This window comes from Ipomoea triloba, chromosome 2 (assembly GCF_003576645.1).
Source record: "Ipomoea triloba cultivar NCNSP0323 chromosome 2, ASM357664v1".
NCBI classification, from domain to species: Eukaryota; Viridiplantae; Streptophyta; class Magnoliopsida; order Solanales; family Convolvulaceae; genus Ipomoea; species Ipomoea triloba.
In genome coordinates this window covers 289,742-311,527 of record NC_044917.1, presented here as the reverse complement: position 1 = coordinate 311,527, position 21,786 = coordinate 289,742, and the positions used below count along the sequence as shown (strand labels likewise).

The 21,786-nt window shown below is 34.5% G+C and overlaps 5 protein-coding genes across 5 annotated transcripts; all 5 read left to right on the top strand.

Annotated features, from left to right (window-relative positions):
- Window positions 1-7,635: 7,635 nt before the first annotated feature.
- Window positions 7,636-8,427, top strand: LOC116003850 (miraculin-like). Its single transcript, XM_031243795.1, has one exon. It carries the CDS (start codon window positions 7,669-7,671, stop codon window positions 8,290-8,292), a length of 624 nt encoding a protein of 207 aa, XP_031099655.1. The 5' UTR covers window positions 7,636-7,668; the 3' UTR covers window positions 8,293-8,427.
- A 1,222-nt stretch (window positions 8,428-9,649) lies between these two features.
- LOC116010014 (kunitz trypsin inhibitor 5-like) lies at window positions 9,650-10,312 on the top strand. The gene has a single exon (XM_031249268.1). It carries the CDS (start codon window positions 9,650-9,652, stop codon window positions 10,310-10,312), a length of 663 nt encoding a protein of 220 aa, XP_031105128.1.
- Window positions 10,313-11,958: 1,646 nt separating this feature from the next.
- On the top strand, window positions 11,959-12,438 carry LOC116010013 (miraculin-like). Its single transcript, XM_031249267.1, has one exon. The coding sequence runs from the start codon at window positions 11,959-11,961 to the stop codon at window positions 12,436-12,438; it is 480 nt and encodes a 159-aa protein (XP_031105127.1).
- A 2,900-nt stretch (window positions 12,439-15,338) lies between these two features.
- LOC116006806 (kunitz trypsin inhibitor 5-like) lies at window positions 15,339-16,181 on the top strand. Its single transcript, XM_031247300.1, has one exon. The coding sequence runs from the start codon at window positions 15,379-15,381 to the stop codon at window positions 16,039-16,041; it is 663 nt and encodes a 220-aa protein (XP_031103160.1). The 5' UTR covers window positions 15,339-15,378; the 3' UTR covers window positions 16,042-16,181.
- A 351-nt stretch (window positions 16,182-16,532) lies between these two features.
- Window positions 16,533-19,335, top strand: LOC116004447 (kunitz trypsin inhibitor 5-like). The gene is made up of 2 exons (XM_031244511.1): window positions 16,533-17,865; window positions 18,466-19,335. The coding sequence occupies exon 1, from the start codon at window positions 16,580-16,582 to the stop codon at window positions 17,207-17,209; it is 630 nt and encodes a 209-aa protein (XP_031100371.1). The 5' UTR covers window positions 16,533-16,579; the 3' UTR covers window positions 17,210-17,865; window positions 18,466-19,335.
- The last annotated feature ends 2,451 nt before the right edge of the window (window positions 19,336-21,786 follow it).

Below are 21,786 nucleotides of genomic sequence, written 5' to 3'. Positions count from 1 at the left end.
TTCATAGCCTATTCTTTGTCGTCGTCGAACGCTTTTCCTTTGCCGCCGATAATCAGCCAGGACGGGAAGGAGCTCAAGCTTGGCAAGCCCTACTACATATTCTCCACTATTTTCCCCAAACGAGATGGGCTATGTCTTGTGGACAACGTTAAATGCCCCGAGGACATTATTCAATGCCCATACTTTTACGAGACCACTAGTTATTTACCCGTCACGTTTTCCACGGTCAACGTGACGGAGGACACCGTGGTTCGAGAAGACACTCCGTACCGCATTGAGTTCACCATCCCCAGCGCCGCCACCTGCCCCACCACAAAATACTGGTACATAAAAGATGTCGGAGACTCGCTCAAAGAATTCGTTGCAATAGGTCCTAATACTGTCGCTGTCGAGTTTCAAATCCAGAAAGTGAACACGGGGTACAAGATTATTTATTGCGTACTACTTCCAATCCCGCCTACTCCAATTTGCTACGACATTGGGTTCTATGAGGAAAACGGATTTAATCGTTTGGGTTTCGGGGAGGGTATAGATGCCGTCGAATTTTTCTTCTCCGGTAATCTCTCTTCCATCTCCACCACCTCTTTCCTCAGCCGAGCCATCCGCATGTTCTAGACTGAATACTACAATATATATGTGTTGAAGTTTGGCTTAATTAATTGTTATTATTATATATGTTGGACTTTTGCAGTATAATAATCTGTCTGATCTGCTGTTTATCACAGCAGTCAACACTACTTCTTCTCTTGTAACTTTGTATTCAATTCCACCTTTTTAATACATTTTCTTAGTGCCCTCAAATCTTACTACCTTAACTTAACAAGCTCAATACAAGTTAAATGCCAAAATAAAGTGTAAAGCATGCAAGAATCAGGAAATAATAATGAAGGTGCCCGTGACCGAGTTGATGTGTTTAATTACAAAATCAAGAAATAAAATAAAATATAACATAATATGATTTACAAATTGAAGGCCTCCATGAGATGATAGTTGATGCATAGAATCAGAGGTTGTCTAAGATTCTCTTCTAAGAAGTAAGAATGCAACTAAGCTACCTTAAATTTTATGGGTGAGGGCAATTTGTGATCCTAATTCCTAATATAAAATTATGTTATCCATTTTTTAGGCTAATTGAGGTCCCGGACTCGTCCTTCCCGTTGTATACGTATCGCGAGCCAAGTAAATTATTCAACTTGTTTTTTTTTTTTACTTACCTTGTTCATTCTGTAAATTAATTCGTCCAACCTATACATTGTTTAATTAACTCCCATTATTTGAACTATATATATTATATATAATATATATTATAATAAGTTTAATTCGTACTACGAACAATGAGCAATTCCATGTGAAGGTCCTTTACTTTGGTCCTATTCGTACTATATTATAGGTTGTTGGTGTTATTGTTTAATGATTTATTGTAATTATGGGTTACAGTTAAGAATATTAATAATCTTATTATATAATTGTGTAAGTCTTTCATACGGATATTTTATTGTATTGTAATTACCATTTTTAACTAAAAATGATGAATTTTATATTTATTGATTAATTGATCAATCATCTTTAATTTAAAAATGTGTACGTGGCCGGAATCAATTTTAGATGGTGAAATATATCACTATTTTAATTTAAACGCAATTCATGTGTATATAATGCAGTCGCAAGATATTTTTGTTATATAAAATGGTTTAAGGGGAAAAAATAATAGCTGAAAGGTAAGTTGTTCCTAAATAGCCTTCCCTTTTCCTTTGTAGGATAGTGGCACTTGAACAAGAAAATACCATAACCCTTTTGGTCATATAAATTAAAATGGTTAAAAAGACAAATAAATAAAGTAGATACAGGCTCAGTACGTATGCAAGAGTACCTCTATGAGAGTTTCTTTGGGTAAGGTCTACTATACTCAATTGAATTGAATTAGTGTTTCTCACTTTACCAAATACAAATACTTATGCAATATGCAAAAGGAAAAATATAATTCCCTCCCCCCTTATTTTCTAAAAAGTATTACATTAAAACACTAGCCTTTACTATTGTTAATTTTATGACAAAAGCAGTCAGTCGAGGGTGGGCTAAGTCAAAAATAAAGTATACAGCTTAAAAAAACTCGAAAGAATATAATAGGGTATTGTTATGGCTTTGAGTAAAAGAGATTTTAAGGGTATTTACATAGCCCAAATCACCAATCAAGGACCTGATTGAGTATAGACAGTAAACTCTCGCATCAATCAAGGCCAGGGTATTACAAGTCGATTTTCCATAAGAAATACAAATTGATCTTCAAAATAATAACAAAAATAATATCCTAAAATTGTTCAAGAATCTTCTAATTATATGTACTTCTCACAAATGAAATAACGTACGTGATCCCCAAATTTTAAAGTTAGCCTTGACCGACCACTTGAACCAAATCCAATCGTACCACTCGAATTGAGACAAAATACCAAAACTCCTACTATAGATAGTAAATTCTCACATAAAGACCAGGGTATTAATTATAAGTTGATTTTTCATAAGATCGAAATACAATCTGATCTCCAAAATAATAACAAAAAAAAATATCCTAAAATTTTAACGTGGTCCTCAAATAACTATATAAGTAATTAAGTATACATGCATGCTATCACATGAATAATGTTTAGTATTTTCCTGTCTGTATAAATTGGTACCTCCGATATGATCTTCCCTTTCTCATCATGTCACTCAACCACCAAAACCAACTCTCCTACTGCAATAATAAAATGAAGTCTTTTCAACGTTGTGTATGTGTTTTCCTTTTCTTGTCGTTCCTCCCCTTAATAGCCTTTTCATCAACTCCCCCTTTTCCGGCGATAACCGGCATCGACGGAAAGGAGCTGAAGCTCGGCGAGCCTTACTATGTGTTCTCCAATATCTTCCCCAAAATAGACGGATTATGCCTGGTGGGACCCAATAATGAAATCGTCCAATGCCCCTTTCTCTACAATACCGACGACCGTGGCCTGCTCGTCACCTTCTCCGCCGCCGACCAGACGGCGGACGACACCGTCGTCCGAGAGAGCATTCCGTACCGCATCGAGTTCTCCGACGCCGGAAATAATGGTAGTAATAACGGAAACTTCTGGTACATTAAGAATGGCGGAAACCCTTGGGTGGATTACGTGGAAATTGGGCCGGAAAATCTGGCCGTGGAATTTGTGATGAAGAAAGTGTTTTTGGGCTACAAAATATTTTATTGCATAATAATTCCAGTTCCGAAGGTTCCCATATGCTACAGCTTTGGATTCATAGAGGAATTTGGACTTAATCGCTTGGGTTTCGGCTTGGGTGTGAATCCAGTTCTGTTTTTCTTCGCCAATGTCACTACTAATTCCACCACTACTTCCATCCACAACCTGCCTGCACCTATCTTCTAGCATATAAATCGCCTGGGAATCAGCCAAGGTGATCTTGCTGCCCTTTCCTTAATGAAGAATGCCACCTGCCCTATCATATCGGTGATGACACATATATGTAGCTAGCTACCTAGATATATATGTACGTATGTCCATCTCCAAGTGCGTGCATGCATGCCCAGATGGGAGGGGAGGGAAAAAAGAAAAAAAATAAAATCTGAAGCTTGCAAATTTACTCTTTTTTTTCCATAAAAAAATAAAAATAATTATCAAAAATCACATTGAGATTTAAATTATTTAGTTAAGTTGTAGTCTTGAACTTAAAATTTCATACACTATTGCAAAGGACATTTCCATGAGCATTTGTTATCTATATATTATGTTAAATAACTTTTCAAGTCCCAACAGTCGAATCAATCACATAAAAGTTACATGCAAAATAACATTTTCATGAACATTTGCTATCTATATTACGTCAAATAACTTTTCAAGTCCCAATGATTGAATCAATTGCACACAAGCAAGCTAAGTTGCATGTAGGGAGGAATTTCTAAACTATGTTAAACTAACTAACCAAGAAATGTACTACGGATCATCTTATTGGGTGCATATGTGTATGCATGTGATCTTATGTAAGTGTATTTGACAACTTTTGGATTACCATACATGCTAGTTATATATGATTAACATTAAGTCACATAATGGAGAAAAATATTAGAAAAAATTTAGGAAGGTAAATAGCATTTCTTTTTTAAAAATCATTTATTTAGTTAATATATATAATGATTTGGTGGCATTAGCACAAAATCGTTTTAATATAATTTGACCTTTTCTTTTTTTGAGTGGCGAGGGAAACCTGCAACTCGTACTTAAGGGTTACATTATTGGGTAAACCTTACCTTATGGTCCTAACTATAAAAAAATTAGAGAATTATTGATGAGTGTGTCATCTTGTTAGAATTTTAACTAAAGAGAGGGAGGTTTGACCTTAAATTTTGACTGATAAATACAAACAACTTCGAGAGATTCAGGTTGGAGGTTCGATCCTCAAACCCCTGAGTTTGAGCCGGTCAGCTATGGGTAACCTAAGCTGGTTTACCTCCTTGTGGTCCTTTGCCGGCTAGGGTCACAGGGCGAGGAGAAAACCTCGTTAAAAGAACTCCGAGAGATTCAAAATCTCAAATTCTCAATCACCAAATGCAATTTTTTATAAATTTTTTTTTTGTTCTTTTTTATTATACATATTATAAAATAATTATAATTCGATTGTCACTTCAACTCATGTACCATGAGTTTTATTGCTTTCGATGCAAGATTCTTGTATGGAAGCAACCAACCACGCACTCCATGAGTGTAACCCCACTTTCTAATTTAATCATTTTAAAGATGTGGGAATTAAGAATTCGATCAATTAAATACATTTATTTGAAACAAACAATCCCTTTATTTTGTGCATGGTCCATGACTATGCTGAAGGAAAAGATGAATTATTTTGTGCATGAGTGGCAGAATATGGATACTGCAATTCCAACTGTTCCGAATGTGTCTTCAGTTCTTGTATGTGCATGGTCTCCTCCTCCTCTAGGAATGTTAAAATGCAATGTGGATGCTTCAATTCTAAATGGGCACGTAGGGGCTGTGCAGTGCTCCGTGACCATGCTGGGAGATTTGTTGCAGCTTTTGCAACCCGTCTTCAATGCGCTCCGGACCCTTATCTCGCAGAAACCATGGCGATTAAGGAAGCACTTTCTTGGCTCAAGACTCGTGGCGTGAGTCATGTTATTTTGGAGATTAGTTTTGAATTTTTGTTCAACTTTTAATTCCTCGTGTCGTGATCTTTCTTATGTTGGTATTCTAATTAAGCAATGTCATACTATTGCTAGAGACATTGGAGATGTTGTTGTCTGCCATGTCAAAAGGTCAGTTAATCAAGTGGCTCATGTGCTTGCACGGGCGACTAGATCTGCGTCTGTCCTTGGTGTTTGGGACTATGTTCCCCTGACTGTATTTCGAACTTGATTCTTCTTTGATCTTAATGAAGGCTTTGATTTAAAAAAAAAAAAAAAACAATCCCTTTATTTTGTTTTATATACGGAAGTAACCCAGTTACTCCATTTCTTTTAAATATAACCAAAAAAAAAAGTATTTCCACATTTAAATATTGAGAGTAATTAAATTGTCACCAACTTTTTTCTTTTTAAACACATTTTATGTGAGTTTCAAACTTAACCTATTAAAGTACCATGAAAGATTGAAGAATACTCTTGTCACATAGCTCAGCTAGTTAACTAACTCAAAATAAACTCATAAACTTTATTTTGTTAACAACAATATGGCGCGGTTTAAATTCCACCAAAGAAAAAAAAAAGGATATATAGATACAACCATAACATACATGCATTCAGGTACCTCCTTCAATACTCTTCAAAGTCAGAACCCGGTCAAATCAAACCGAACTTTGTAATTATCTATTAGTAGTATTCAAAAAAAAACAACATCCTTACTAACGTTGTCCCTAGTGCGTGATGCTCAAAGCTAGATCTAGGATTTGGCGTGAATGACTAGTATTTAAATGAAATAAATTTCCAAAATTTGGGTTCCCAAAGATCACCACAGTACAGCTTCCATCTATCACTGCTTATTATGGAGTTAGGTCCAATATAATATTTTGTGGGAAAAGTGCGTGCTTGATGATTTGCTATGTGGGCACTTTATAAGATTTGGTAATTAAAAACAAGGAGAGTGCCACTCCCATCCAACTATATGAACTATCCATCATATATACCGCACTACTAAATTAATTATAAGATTATATTTTTTACGATTTTATGTTAAAAAAATTGTGCTATAACTTTTTTTTCTCTTGAAATATTTAAAGAGAAGATGGTATATGGGTTGTTGAAGTAGTGAAGTGCAAGTTTTAATTTGTAAATGTGAATTTCTTCTATAAACCTTAGAAATTCCCTTTTATTATATCAAATCACTCTTGTCGCTTACTCATTTTAAAAATTACCGGCTTATAATTTTGAACCTTAAATTTAAGGTTCTATCATCACTCCTATTCAAAAGACTGGTGAATAAGGTAAAATGCATATATGTCTCAACTGACCTACAAGGTTACAAACCATCAAATGTGTTTACACTAATACCCACAATAGGGTTAAATTTATACCTTTCTTTTTGCTCGTAAGTTTTGTGTAAAAATTTAATTTATGCATAACTATATAAGGTGGCGGTTGCTAAAGAACGAACAGAAACCTAGTCGCTGCATGTCCCATGGTTTTATTTGAGATTACCAATGCAACCAAATTCAAATTCCGTACACATAAGTACTGATCGATGAGCAAAACCATGGTTACATACGTTGTTTGAACTTTGAAGTTCGAATTTTGTGCTCCAGCCTGTTTTAAATTACATCCAATAGGCATCTAATTATATATAAAAATAGTTTTGATCTCACAACCCAATGAATTGAAAACTATACAATACAAAATAATTTTGACAAAGATCTCCATATACCGGCCAACTAATTTCATTCTATTAATTGTATTTTACATAATACGGTACAAAAAAAAAAATCTTCACGTTACTCTAAAATATTACATGGGCACATGCAATATAAGAGAAATTACTTTCAAAATATATATATATATATATATATATATATATATATATATATATGAAATTTTTTGTGCATTTTTATTGAGTGAAGTGGAGATTACCTTTGGTATGATATTGGATGATACCAAATTGAAGCATATGTTATATCTCAACTAATTAAAATATTAAATTTATAATTGGATTGTACATTTATGTTTATGTATTATGTGCTCAACACTATCCATCATGTCTCTATTTGATTTATTTAATTAATTGAAAGTAAATCTAATCCGATCCACTAACATAATAAATAAATTGCCAGTCATGAATTGTGAGTTGGAATCGTATCATTGCAAGACTAGTGCTACTTGTTTATAAAATGCTATTTATGAATTAGCATTTAAAATAGTCAAACAAAGCACTGATCTTAATCTCATTAAACAGTAAATCTTAACTTACTATAATTTAAATGCACATATATAAATGTCAAATGTCAATTGCGTGATTCCATTCAAATACAATGGATCATTTCCTGTAGATAGGAACCATAATCTATAAACAAAGGGTCTAAATCTACAGTCCAATTGAATTTCCTACATCTATAAAAGGGACTCTCCTAATGGCCAGTATTATCATCACCCATCAAAGAACATAAAGTCTTAACCTTAAACACTCCTTATCATCCACAACAATGAAGTCGATCACAATCTTGTTGCTCTCATTTCTTGTCTTTGCCACCTTCACAAACTTTGTGCATTGCACACTTGAACCACCCGAGTACCCTGAACAAGTACTCGACACTAGGGGAAAGCCCGTTCGAGCTGACACTAGCTATTACATTGTCCCGATAATGGCAAGAACCGGGGGAGGTCTAGCATTACGAAGCACAACTCGTAAATTCTGTCCACTTGGTATATTCCAAGAAGTCAAGGATGACTATCCGGGAATCCCAATATCATTTTACCCTGTCAACCCTAAGAAAGGCGTTATTCGTGTCTCCACTGATTTGAACATTGATTTTCCCAAAAATCGTGTTCAATGTGCCAAGTCTAACGTTTGGAAGGTTGATAGCTATGATCAATATACTAAAATGTTCTACATAGCTATCGGTGGAGTTAAGGGAAATCCCGGTCCAAAAACAATCAATAACTGGTTTAAGATTGAGAAATATGGGCGCGGCTATAAGTTGGTGCATTGTCCAAGTGTTGTACAACACAAAGTGATGTGCAAAGATGTTGGCGTTGTTAAATATAATGGACAAAAGCGTCTGGCTCTAAGTGATGCTCCCTTTGGTGTCATGTTCAAGAAGGCTTGAAGAGAGGGTTCTTTAGTTTCTGTATTCCAATGAAATAAAAATAAGTAGCATAAATATGTACTCTCGTGTGTATGTTTCTCAATAAATTTGGAATGCAATATACGCATCCTCCTATTATGTAATTGTGATGTCTAATTTCGATCATAATGAAAGGGTTTAAATTTGCTATTACTTGCTATAGCTAGGTTTATGATTTAAATTGATTGTCATCATCTTTTTTGTGATAAATATGTAAAATCTAAAACATTGATAGGCACACATAGCTATAATATAGACCCGCCGACCCGCTTATAGTTGAGATTACCAATGGGGCCAAATTAAAAAAATACTTATTTATAATTACAAATGAACAGAACCAATAGCACATAGATGTTTACTTGGTAGCTTTTGAAATTTGAATACGGAAGTTCGAGCCGATTTTAAATTACATCCAAGAGGCATCGATCTCATAATTGGTATTGGTTTTAATGTATTTTGTCCAACTAATTAATATTTAAATATTAATACTAGTCAAGACTCAAGTATACACGTATAGTATAGTATTGCAAGAAACAGACCAACCCAATATCTAAAGATTTATTATTATTATTATTATTATTATTATTATTATTATTATTATTATTATTTATAAATCACTAATTTAAGTTAGTTTTTTTTTTCTTAAAAAAATGTAAAAAGCAATCAAGAGTTAAATAAATAAAGAAATCTAACAATGCACAATGTAAATTGCTATATATATGCAATGCCCTTATGCTCCCTGGGCCATGGAAAGCTATACACATATGTCAGCACCTATACTCCTATTCATATAGTGTTTCAAATAGTAAAAGAACAAAATAAAACCATCCATAGAACTAAGTAACAACACAATAAGTATCGCATGCATTAAAAGATATATACTCCGTAGGCCGTAGCTAGTAACTTTTTCGTAAGATGATTATTCAAACTTGATATAATGTGTGTATGTTTTTTTAACAATCAACAAAACATTCTTGGTGATTATTAGTGGAGATGAGAAAAAAAAAATCTCAAAAGCATGATAATCAAAATTTCATCACACTACATAATAGTTAATCTTTTAGTCCTTAGTAATTAATTTTAAGTTATTGTATCTATTTAAAACCTCAATGAATTCTATTAACAGAAAACTCAATTAATGTCCCTTTAAATGGCTCTAGTAATTAACATTAAATTAACACAATCAATGTCTGTTTAAAGACACTATCAATTAATTTTAATGTATTCAACATGCCACACCTATAAAAGGGACGACTCTGCTAATGTCCAATATCATATTCACTCATCAAGCAAAACAAACTCTCAACCTTAAACATTTTCTCCTTACAACAACGTAACAATGAATTCAATCACAATCATGTTTCTCTCATTCCTTGTCTTTGCCGCCATCACAACCTCTGTGCATTGCACAACTGACCCACCCAACCCCCATAAACAAGTACGTGACACTGATGGAGACCTGGTTCGAGTTGAAACCAATTATTACATTATTCCAACGAAGAAAGAAACTGGAGGTGGTTTGTCATTACGAAGCACAACTGATGAATCTTGTCCACTTGGTATATTCCAAGAAGATGAGGATGATGATGAAAGCCTTGGAATCCCAGTAACATTTTACCCCGTCAACCCTAAAAAGAGTGTTATTCGTGTCTCCACCGATTTGAACATAGAGTTCTCCGAATCTCCTCTCGAGTGTGACAATTCTAATGTTTGGAAGGTTGGTAACTATAGCGGACACTCTAAAAGACACTACATATCCCCTGACGGCGTTAAGGGTCATCCCGGGTCTAACACAATCAGTAATTGGTTTACGATTGAAGTATTCGAGAGTGGTTATAAATTGAAGCATTGTCCAAGTGTGATGGACAATGATACTTATGATGATGGCGAGGAGGACGATGTCGAAGTGTTGTGCAAAGACGTAGGCTTTCACAAGTATAGTGGACAACAACGTTTGGCTTTAAGTGATACTCCATTTGGTGTTGTGTTCCAGAAAGCTTAATTGAAGAGAATGTTATCTTTAATTTCAATGTCTCATGCATGTACAATTATATGTATGTGTATGTTTCTCAATAAATTACTAGCTTATAATTTTGAACCTCAAACTTAAAGTTTTATTATCACTCCTATTCTAGAGAGGGTAAATAAGGTAAATTGCATATGTGTCTCAACTGACCTAGGCCCGAGCCCTCTTGACTAGGCCCAATCCCTCCTGAATACCATAAAAAACACATCAAAAAGCCACTATTTATACAATCAATACCCAAAGATTTAACCAATAATAAGAATGTGTAGAACACAATCGTAAGCCAATTTTTGTGGCTTGTTAACTGACCTACAAGGCTACCGACCATCAAATGTGTTTACACTAATAACCACAATAAGGTTAAATTTATACCTTCATTTTTTTGTCCTAAGTTTTGTGTAAATATTTATGCATGAGTATAACTGTATAAGGTGGCGGTTGCTAAAGAACGAGCAGAAACCTAGTCGCTGCATGTCCCATGGTTTTATTTGAGATTATCAACGCAACCAAATTCAAATTCCGTACACATAAGTACAGATCGATGAGCAAAACCATGGTTACGTTGTTTGAACTTTGAAGTTCGAATTTTATTGGATGCTCCAGCCTGTTTTAAATTACATCCAATAGGCATCTTATTATATATATAAAAAAATAGTTTTGATCTCATAACCCAAGAAATTGAAAACTATACAAAACAAAATATTTTTGACCAAGATCTCAATATACCGGGCTAATTACATTTTATTAATTGTTTGCAATGACAGAAAATATTTTACGTAATAATTTGATAAGATTACTATACACTTCATAAATTTAAACTCCAAAAATTAATAATGATGTGCTTTCACAAAAATACCTTTCGTATCATCAATGAATACACAAACACCGTATAAAAAGAAAATCTTAACATTACTCAAAAATATTACGTGTTGACATTGAAGCATGTGCTCCATCTCGACTAAAAAATTAACTTGCTAATGGATTGCAAATTTAATTTTATATATTACATAATCAACACTATCCGTGTCACTTTTTTATGATTAGTTGAAAATAAACATAATCCACTAATAAATAAATTGTCAGTGAATTATGAGTTGAAATCGTATCGTTGCAAGACTAGTGCTACTTGTTTATAAATTGCTATTTATGAATTAGCATTTAAAATAGACAAACAAATAACTGATCTTAATCCCATAAACAGTAAACCTGATCTTAGTAAGTTAGTATACAATTTAAATTCACATATATAAATGTCAAATGTCAATTGCTTGATTCCATTCAAATACAATGGATCATTTCCTGTAGATAGGCACCATAATCTATAAACAGAGAGTCTAAATCTACAGTCCAATTGAATTTCCTACATCTATAAAAGGGACTTTCCTAATGGCCAGTATTATCATCACCCATCAAACAACATCAAACTCTTAACCTTAAACACTCCTTACCAAAACAATGAAGTCGATCACAATCTTCTTGCTCTCATTTCTTGTCTTTTCCACCTTCACAAACTCTGTGCATTGCACGCTTGAACCACCCGAGTACCCTGAAGTCCTGAACAAGTACTCAACACTAGGGGAAAGCCCGTTCGAGCTAACACTAGCTATGACATTGTCCCGATAATGGCAAGAACCGGTGGAGGTCTAGCATTACGAAGCACAACTCGTAAATTCTGTCCACTTGGTATATTCCGAGAAGCCAATGATGACTATCTGGGAATCCCAATATCATTTTACCCTGTCAACCTTAAGAAAGGCGTTATTCGTGACTCCACTGATTTGAGCATTGATTTCCACAAAAATCGTGTTCAATGTGCCAAGTCTAATGTTTGGAAGGTTGACAGCTATGATCAATATACTAAAAGGTTTTACATAGTCATCGGTGGAGTTAATGGAAATCCCGACCCAAAAACAATTAGTAACTGGTTTAAGATTGAGAAATTTGGGTGCGGCTATAAGTTGGTGCATTGTCCAAGTGTTGTACAACACAAAGTGATGTGCAAAGATGTTGGCCTTGTTAAATATAATGGACAAAAGCGTCTGGCTCTAAGTGATGCTCCCTTGGTGTCATTTTCAAGAAGGCTTGAAGAGAGAGTTCTTTAGTTTCTATATTCCAATGAAATAAAAATAAATAAGATAAATATGTACTCTCATGTGTATGTTTCTCAATAAATTTGGAATGGAACATATGCATCCTCCTATTATGTAGTTGTGATGTCTAATTTCGATCATTATGAAAGGGTTTAAATTTGCTATTACTTGATATAGCTAGATTTATGATTTAAATGGATTGTCATCATCTTTTTTTTTTTTGTGATAAATATGCAAAATCTAAAACATTGATAGGCACTAATAGCTATAATATACAATATGTTACACAAATATATGTTATTACTTGTCCCATTTTATGTGTCTAATTTGATTAATGAGGTTTGACTGAAATTGATTATAATTTAATTTTTCATAATATTAGTTTAATATTAGTACATACAAATTATATATTTAGAAACTACACTAAAAGTACAAAAAAAAAATATAAATTAAAAAAAAAACTATAAAAATAAGCAAAAAAGAACGAAAGAAATAGTTTAACATCAACATGACATGTAAAATGGAATTGAGTGAATATTATTTATAAAGATGTGAAGCTCATCAAATAAGAAAATTTATTAAGTACGTGAGGTACGTAATCTTAACCAAACAACGTACTCTTTAAAGGTATGTGGTCAACGACGGATCTTTATAAATATTTATCGAAGACTCAAAAAGTTTTAGGGTGACAATTGCTAAAAATGGAGTAAAAAATTAATCATTTCATATTGTCTATGTGCATTTTTCTTACAGTGGTATTCCCCGTTATAGTTGAGATTACAAATGGAGCCAAATTCAAAAATATGTATTTATAATTACAAATAAACAGAACCAATAGAACATGGATGTTTTACTTAGTAGCATTTGAAGTTTGAAAATGGAAGTACGAGCCGATTTCAAATTACATCCAAGAGGTATCGATCTCATAATTATATTGGTATTGGTTTTAATGTATTTTGTCCAACTAATTAATATTTAAATATTGATACTAGTCAAGACTCAAGGATACGCGTATAGTACGTATTGTGAGAAACAGACCAACCCAATATCTAAATATTATTATTATTATTATTATTAGGCAAAAACTTGTGTGAGACCGTCTCACGGTGAGACGGTCGGGTCGGGTCAGTGCGTAAATGTAACACTTATACACACAAATGTCATACTTATATGCTCAAATGTAATGCTAATCAGGAAATTTTTTTTTTTTACTTATAAGGGTAAATGTAATACTTTTATGGGAAAATACAATACTTTTACATTTCGATTTAAAAGTGTTACATTTTCCCTTATAAGTAAGGAAAACTTGTCAACATTACTTATTATGAAAAATGTAATACTTTTTATCTTATAAGTAACAAAAATTGTATTCCGTATTATATTTGAGCATATAAGTGTGACATTTGCACATATAAGTGTGACATTTGCATGGTGCCTCGACCCGACCTGACCCGTCTCACGAATAAGGATCCGTGAGACGGTCTCACACAAGTGTGACCCTTATTATTATTATTATTATTATTATTATTATTATTATTATTATTATTTATAAATCACTAAATTAAGTTTTTTTTTTTTTGCTTTAATAAAATGTAAAAACCAATCAAGAGTTAAATGAATAAAGAAATCTAACAATGCACAAGTCAATGTAAATTGCTATATGCCTATATATATGCAATGCACATTCATATAATGTTTCAAATAGTAAAAGAACAAAATGAAACTATCAATAGAACTAACAACACAATAAGTATCGCATTAAAAGATAAACATATGCTCCGATCCGTGGCTAGTAACTTTTCTGTAAGATGATTATTAATCAAACTTGATATAGTGTGTGTATTTTTTTAACAATCAACAAAACATTTTTGGTGATTAGTGAAAAAAAAAAAAAAAAAAAAAACCCTCAAAAGCCAGCCTTGATAACTGTTACTTTCTATACTTTTTCAAACCATTACTACCAGGGTTTGAACCTATAAGGCTATCCTTATCCCTCAATACTCTCTCACTTTCGAAAATGGATCCCACTTTCACATCACTCAATTTACAAACCATTTACTATTCACACTACATCCCTGCAAATCCAATCAACTTTTAAAAGTGGGCCCAATTTCACATCACATTAAAAATTTAATATCTTTTTCTCAATAAATATCATTTTCTCTTCAGCATTATTAATTTATATCAATATATAATTTAATAATAAATTAAATAATAATTAAAATTAATTAAAATTTTAAAATAAATCAATTACACTACAAAATAAAAAAAAATTTAACCAAACAAAAGTCACGTATAACACTATAGAATTTTAGAAATTAACAAAAAAAAAACAAAAACAAAAACAAAAAAAAGCTATGTATGGGTGGCAACAGTAAAACAAAAAAACAAAAACAAAAAAAAAACAAAACAAAACAAAACAAAATGGAGAAATAAAAGGTGATGTATTGGCGGATAGCATTTTAAAAATTAACAAAACCAAAAAAACAAAAAATTCAATGTATTGATTAAAAAAAAAAAAACTCAAAAGTCACGTCTGGCAGCAGCTTTTCTGCCAATTTAACAAACTTGCTGCAATAACAAGTTTGATAAATGGCGTGGCAAACATCTAAATAAAAAAATATTTTTTTGCTTTGCCACCTCAACCCAGCAAGTGCAGCCTAACATGATAGTTGACTTTTCAGTAATTAATTTTAAGTTATTGTATCTATTTTAAAACCTCAATTAATTCTCTTAACAAAAAACACAATTAATGTCCCTTTACAAGGTTCTAGTAATTAACATTAAATTAACACAATCAATATCCGTTTAAAGACTATTAATTAATTTTAATGTATTTAACCTTCCATGCACACCTATAAAAGGGACTCTACTAATGTCCAATATCATATTCACTCATCAAACAAAACAAACTCGCAACCTTAAACACTTTCTCCTTACAACAACGTAACAATGGAGTCAACCTCAATCATGTTTCTCTCATTCCTTGTCTTTGCCGCCATCACAACCTCTGTGCATTGCACAACTGGCTCATCCAGCCCCGCTAAACAAGTACGTGACGTTGATGGAGACCTGGTTCGAGCTAATACCAGTTATTACATTATTCCAATGTCGGTAGAAGATGGAGGTGGTTTTTCATTACGAAGCACTAAAACTGATGAATCATGTCCACTTGGTATTTTCCAAGAAGATGAGGATGATGAAAACTTTGGAATCCCAGTAACATTTTCCCTCGTCAACCCTAAAAAGAGTGTCATTCGTGTCTCCACCGATTTGAACATTGAGTTCTCCGAAACTCCTGTTGAGTGTGACATTTCTAACGTTTGGAAGGTTGATAACTATAAACGACACCCTAAAAGATTCTACATATCCCCTGACGGAGTTAAGGGAAACCCCGGGTCTGACACAATCAGTAGCTGGTTTAGGATTGAAGAATTTGAGAGGGGTTATAAATTGATCCATTGTCCAAGTGTGATGGAGAATGATGATTATGAAGATGGCGATGAGGACGAAATCGAAGTGTTGTGCAAAGACGTTGGCCTTCTCAAGTATAGTGGACAACAACGTTTGGCTTTAACTGATACTCCACTTCGTGTTGTGTTCCGGAAAGCTTAATTGAAGAGAAGGTTATCTTTAATTTCAATGTACCATGCACGTTATGTTTATGTTTCTCAATAAATTTGTAACAATGTTCTATTATGTAATTGTCACATCTGATTCAGATCCATAATAAAACAATTAATTTAAATACGCTATTACTTCTTATATTATATTATAATGTTAGTTCAAATTCATTAAAATACTTTTATGTCTATTAATTTGATTGTGGTGTTATTCTTATTAAAAAAAAGTTGAGAATCATATATCAAACCAGACAGTGCGCTATCCACCTGGTATCTATCCATGTGTTACACGTTATACAAGGTATATGCGACAAGTCGTCAAGGTTGAGGCACGTTATCATTCAATGGAATCAAAACGCGTCTTCGTCGTCAGTGCGGCCATGTTTTTATGGTGCAGAATTATTGATGGCAGACTGGTAACTTTACAAGAATTAAGAAATTGTATCCTTAATTTCCTAATTCTATAAATGGAGCTGCCACTTCACAATTAAAACACACAAATTAAAATCCCATCCATATAATATAATATAATGAAGGCGTTATTACTGATCTTGCTGCTTTCACTCGTCTCCTTCCCACACCACGAGATCGCCGGCGCGTCGTCGCTGCCGTCTCCGGTCCGCGACAACAAGGGCGAAGTGGTGAAAGTGGGCTCAAACTATTTCGTCCTCCCGGTCACGCGCGGCCGCGGCGGCGGACTATACCCGGCCAACATAAAATCAAACGCGACCATTTGCCCGCTGGACGTGATCCAGGAAGCCGATGAAGTCCAGAAAGGCATACCCGTGGTACTCGAGCCCTACAACAACGCCACCACCGGCGCCGTGGTCCGCTTATCCACTGATCTCAATGTCAGGTTCTTCACGCCGACCATCTGCGCCAGGAAGACGGTGTGGAAAGTCGACGCCTACGACGAGTCGGTGAGCAAATATTTCGTGAAGACCGGAGGGGTCGAAGGAAATCCCGGGCCTCAAACGTTAAGCTTTTGGTTTAAGATCCAGAAGTATAAGAGCGTTTACAAGTTTGTGTTTTGTCCGACCGTGTGCAACTATTGCAAGGTTATCTGCAAAGATGTCGGAATCTTTGAGCGGAACGGGGTGAGGTTTTTGGCTTTGACTGATGATGTTCCATTCAAGGTTATATTTGAGAAAACTTTCTGAGTTGGCTGATCGAGCTGAGGTTTCTCTCTGCTAGCTTTCTCATGTTTCAATCACATAAAACATATATGTTATATACTATATAATAATTAATGTTTCTACAACAAAACGATGAGTATATTGTGTCATTAAAACAAATTACGTGACAATATAATCTCTAGTCAATTTTTTTGTATAATGCCTTTAATTCAAGACATAAGATAAGTCGGTTTGTAGCGGAGTACCCTTACATTATTATTGTAATAAGATTAAATTATATACATTTAAAAAACACTACTTTTGCAAAATCCGAGGCGCAAGAGACCTCCCAAACTCCAAATACTATGGTCTCGCAGGGAAATATCAGCTGAATTCATAGCTTTTCACAATACTAAATAGTATATATACGAACTTTCCGAATCTTTCTACACAAGCTTTTCACAGTTCGAATTCATAGCTGAATCTCTCTCATACGAAAACCCTTTCTTCACCATTTTTCCATTCCCAGCCGAGTGGTTCGGAGCTCGATTCGAGCTCTTCGCCGCCTTTGTCGCCCGCCTCAGACTCGTATCGCGACTCTCTCGTGTAGAGTTCGAGTGGTTCGGAACTCGATTCGAGCTCTTCGCCGCCGTTGTCGCCCGCCTCAGACTCGTATCGCGACTTCTCATGTAGCGTTTCAGGTAACTGTCACACCACGCACACCGTCGTACTATTGACTTCTCATTTACTTTGTGTTTTAGTTTTTTTTTTCGATTCAAGTGTCGGAATTCAGTTTCAAATTCCCTGCATTAATAATAGAGTAAGTTTATGAGAAGAGTTACTCAGGAATTAAGATTGCTTTAGTTGTTCATAAATTTTCGTATTCAGTGTTGATGTGCTTTGTAGATTTAGAAATGAAGGCATTGCTTCCTTCTTTGGCGTTTGTTTGTTAGTATTCCATTATCGGAATTCTACATGCCAAAGGTATACTGATAACCATGGTAGCATTTTGGCTGGATTGGATGCTTGTTTAGTGTAGTCAACAGAAGAAACCTAGTAGATCGTTATGTAATTGGAATCTGTTATTTCAAAGTATGCAGTGTTTGAGGATACATGTTTATTATTTTAGTGAAGACATCAGAGTGGCTGAGAAGGAATTTCATATAAGCATAAGTTTGAATGATTACAGTAAATTATGTCATGATAATTGTAAAGCTAGATGTTTGGAGCAAGTAATTTCATTTGGAATGGGACTCCAGTCAGTTAATCTAATGATTTTTTTTTTTAAAATCTATCTGTAGATGTGAAAACAACATGGAAATGGTTTGGCCAGAAAGGCATAAAATTTTGCATTAAATGTGATAATAGAGGTGATGGCAAGGTGTTGGTTTGTAGTGATAGTAATTGCTCTATAGTTGTTCATGAGGAGTGCATGGGATGCCCAGCTAAATTTGATGACAGGGGAAACTTTTATTGCCCATTCTGTATATATAGGCAAGCTAAGGTGATATATAGGCAAGCTAAGGTAGAATCACGTAGAGCAAGGGAAGATGCGGCCTGCTTTAGGGGGAAATCACCATCATCAAAAAGGGCTGACAAATCATCACCTGAAGAACAACTACTAGATAGAGTTGTTGAAGATTGCCAAGGAGATGGTCACCTGAGAGAAATACCTGAAAGAGAAGAGAACATCATGAAGAAAGCTGCACAAATGCAAGCTGGCGGGAAGGAAAATGAAGATGGTGGTGGTGCAAAAGCTGACCAGGTGCAGGGAAAAGCACGTGAATCTGCAGCATCCTTCATGAATGAAGAACATGAATCCCAGTTGCGTATGAAAGCAAAGAGAAGGGATGAGACGGTGCTTCAACATCTATAGAATTTGAGGTTGTTTTGGGACGACGCAACCGCAATACAGAAACAAATGAAATTGAGCGTCAACCTTTAAATTTGGATTCTAAAAGGTCAAGCCGGACAGCTTTCTCACCAAAGAAAGTTGGACAGCTTTCTCACCAAATTAAAGAAAGTTTCAGGGCTAACTGGGGAGACTAGTTCCCCTGACAAGTCGAAACAAGCTGAACAGTATTCACCATGGAAGTGAGTGTTCAGCTACTAGAGAAGATAACTTACTTTTATGTGCACATATTGCATATAAATATTTATCTTCTCCTTTACTATGTTCTCTTTATTGCATTGCTTCTGAAGTTCCTTTACTATGTTCTCTTTATTGCATTGCTTCTGAAGTGAAGTCAATTTCCAAATGGAAGACGTAAAAAAATAATGTGAAGCACTGCAGAGATAGAAATGCTTCAGGCAAATATTCTCAAATTCCACTGCAACTTTTTCCCCATCTTATTTTCATAATAAGAACTGGTGAATTCTAAACCATGGAAAAGAGATCAGAGAAGTTTTTACAATAAACTTGATGTTAATATGGAAGAACTTGGTATATCAGCTTCTAGTGTGGTTATGTATTGTGGGCTACAGGAAGGTGTTCATAAATTCTCAGCAACGGCTAACAAAAATATCCCTTAGACTTTGGTGGTTAAATATCCCTTGGAGGAAGATCTTAGGCTAACAAAAATATCCCTTAGACTTTGGTGGTTTTGTGTTTCATCCAACCGGTATGCCAGCTGATCTCAAGGACAAATGGAGAACCTTGTGCGGCAGATAAATTTTAGGAAGTCATCCCAGGGCTAGCGATAAAGAAAAAGTAGAACTTGATAAAACATGAACTTTGGAAGTTTGAAGTAATACCTCTTTTAGTGTCTCCATTTGGAGATCTGCTTTCCTTTTTCAGACTCAGACTCGACTAGAAATTACTCTTTTAGTGTTTCCCGTTTGGAGATCTGCTTCCCTTTTTCAGACTCAGACTCAACTAGAAGCCAAACCTATTTGCAAGCTTAGTGTCACGGAATCGTTTTCCCCGGGAGGCGTTTCCCCTGTCTCGTGAGGCCTTGACTATATTTCCCCTCTAATAGGGCTACGGAAATAAGTTAGGCAAGAAACTAAAAGAGTTTCCCCTGTCTCGTGAGGCCTTGACTATATTTCCCCTCTAATAGGGCTACGGAAATAAGTTAGGCAAGAAACTAAAAGAGTTTCCCCTGTCTCGTGAGGCCTTGACTATATTTCCCCTCTAATAGGGCTACGGAAATAAGTTAGGCAAGAAACTAAAAGAGTTTCCCCTGTCTCGTGAGGCCTTGACTATATTTCCCCTCTAATAGGGCTACGGAAATAAGTTAGGCAAGAAACTAAAAGAGTTTCCCCTGTCTCGTGAGGCCTTGACTATATTTCCCCTCTAATAGGGCTACGGAAATAAGTTAGGCAAGAAACTAAAAGAGTTTCCCCTGTCTCGTGAGGCCTTGACTATATTTCCCCTCTAATAGGGCTACGGAAATAAGTTAGGCAAGAAACTAAAAGAGTTTCCCCTGTCTCGTGAGGCCTTGACTATATTTCCCCTCTAATAGGGCTACGGAAATAAGTTAGGCAAGAAACTAAAAGAGTTTCCCCTGTCTCGTGAGGCCTTGAGCAAGAAACTAAAAGAGTTTCCCCTGTCTCGTGAGGCCTTGACTATATTTCCCCTCTAATAGGGCTACGGAAATAAGTTAGGCAAGAAACTAAAAGAAACACTCGAACTTTGTAGGAAACTTATATTATTTCTACACTTGTATTCCTCACTTGGATGGATTGTTGGATGAATTACAAATGAGCCTTACTAGGGGTATTTATACCCATTCCACCTCCTCAATGGATGGTGGAGATTTAATTAATCCTACGGCTAATATTGACTCTCTAGAATCCTCCCTAACTCTCTTTACATACATGAGGATTCCATAAAGTTCTAAAATATTCTAAGGATCTCTAATGATTCTAGACCATTCTACCAACTATGAGAACTTATGTACAACTCCTAGAAAATTCCAGAAAAATGTAGCAAACCTAGGCAAGGTGTCCCACGCGTCTCGAAAATTGTCCCACGCGTCTCGGAAATTTGTAGTAAAGTGCCCCGCGCGTTACATTTGCCTGATGACCTGAAGATCCATGGTAGTTCCATCCATTAGAGTAAGAAGGAAATGTCACAACTTCAAAATGTGGGTGTCAGAATAGATGCATTTCCTAGTTATTCAGTTTTTTTGTATTGTAATAAGATTAAATTATATACAGTTAAAAAACACTAATAATTTATAAAATTTTATTTTTATTTAAGAGGCATGCATGTATCTCCTCCTACTTTACACATATTTTAATTAGTCTTTATCTGGCATATAATCTCTAACAAATCTTTAGATTTGAACCAAATTATTTATATATGTAAAATAAGGGCTCAACTATAAATATAAATGTGGCCATATTGTATTTTTGTGTAACAAAAAAATAGTTTAATAAATAAATGTTTTTTTAACAAATTATATTTCATATATTTTGTAATAGTCACCCCACCCAACTTTCAAAAAAATATTCATATTATAAAATATAATTTTTCACAACCTGTTGAAGATATGAGATCTATGACTAAATCCGTGACCTACCAAAGTAGTATACCAATTTGCATATATATATATATATATATATATATATATATATATATATATATATATATATATATATATATATATATATATGAA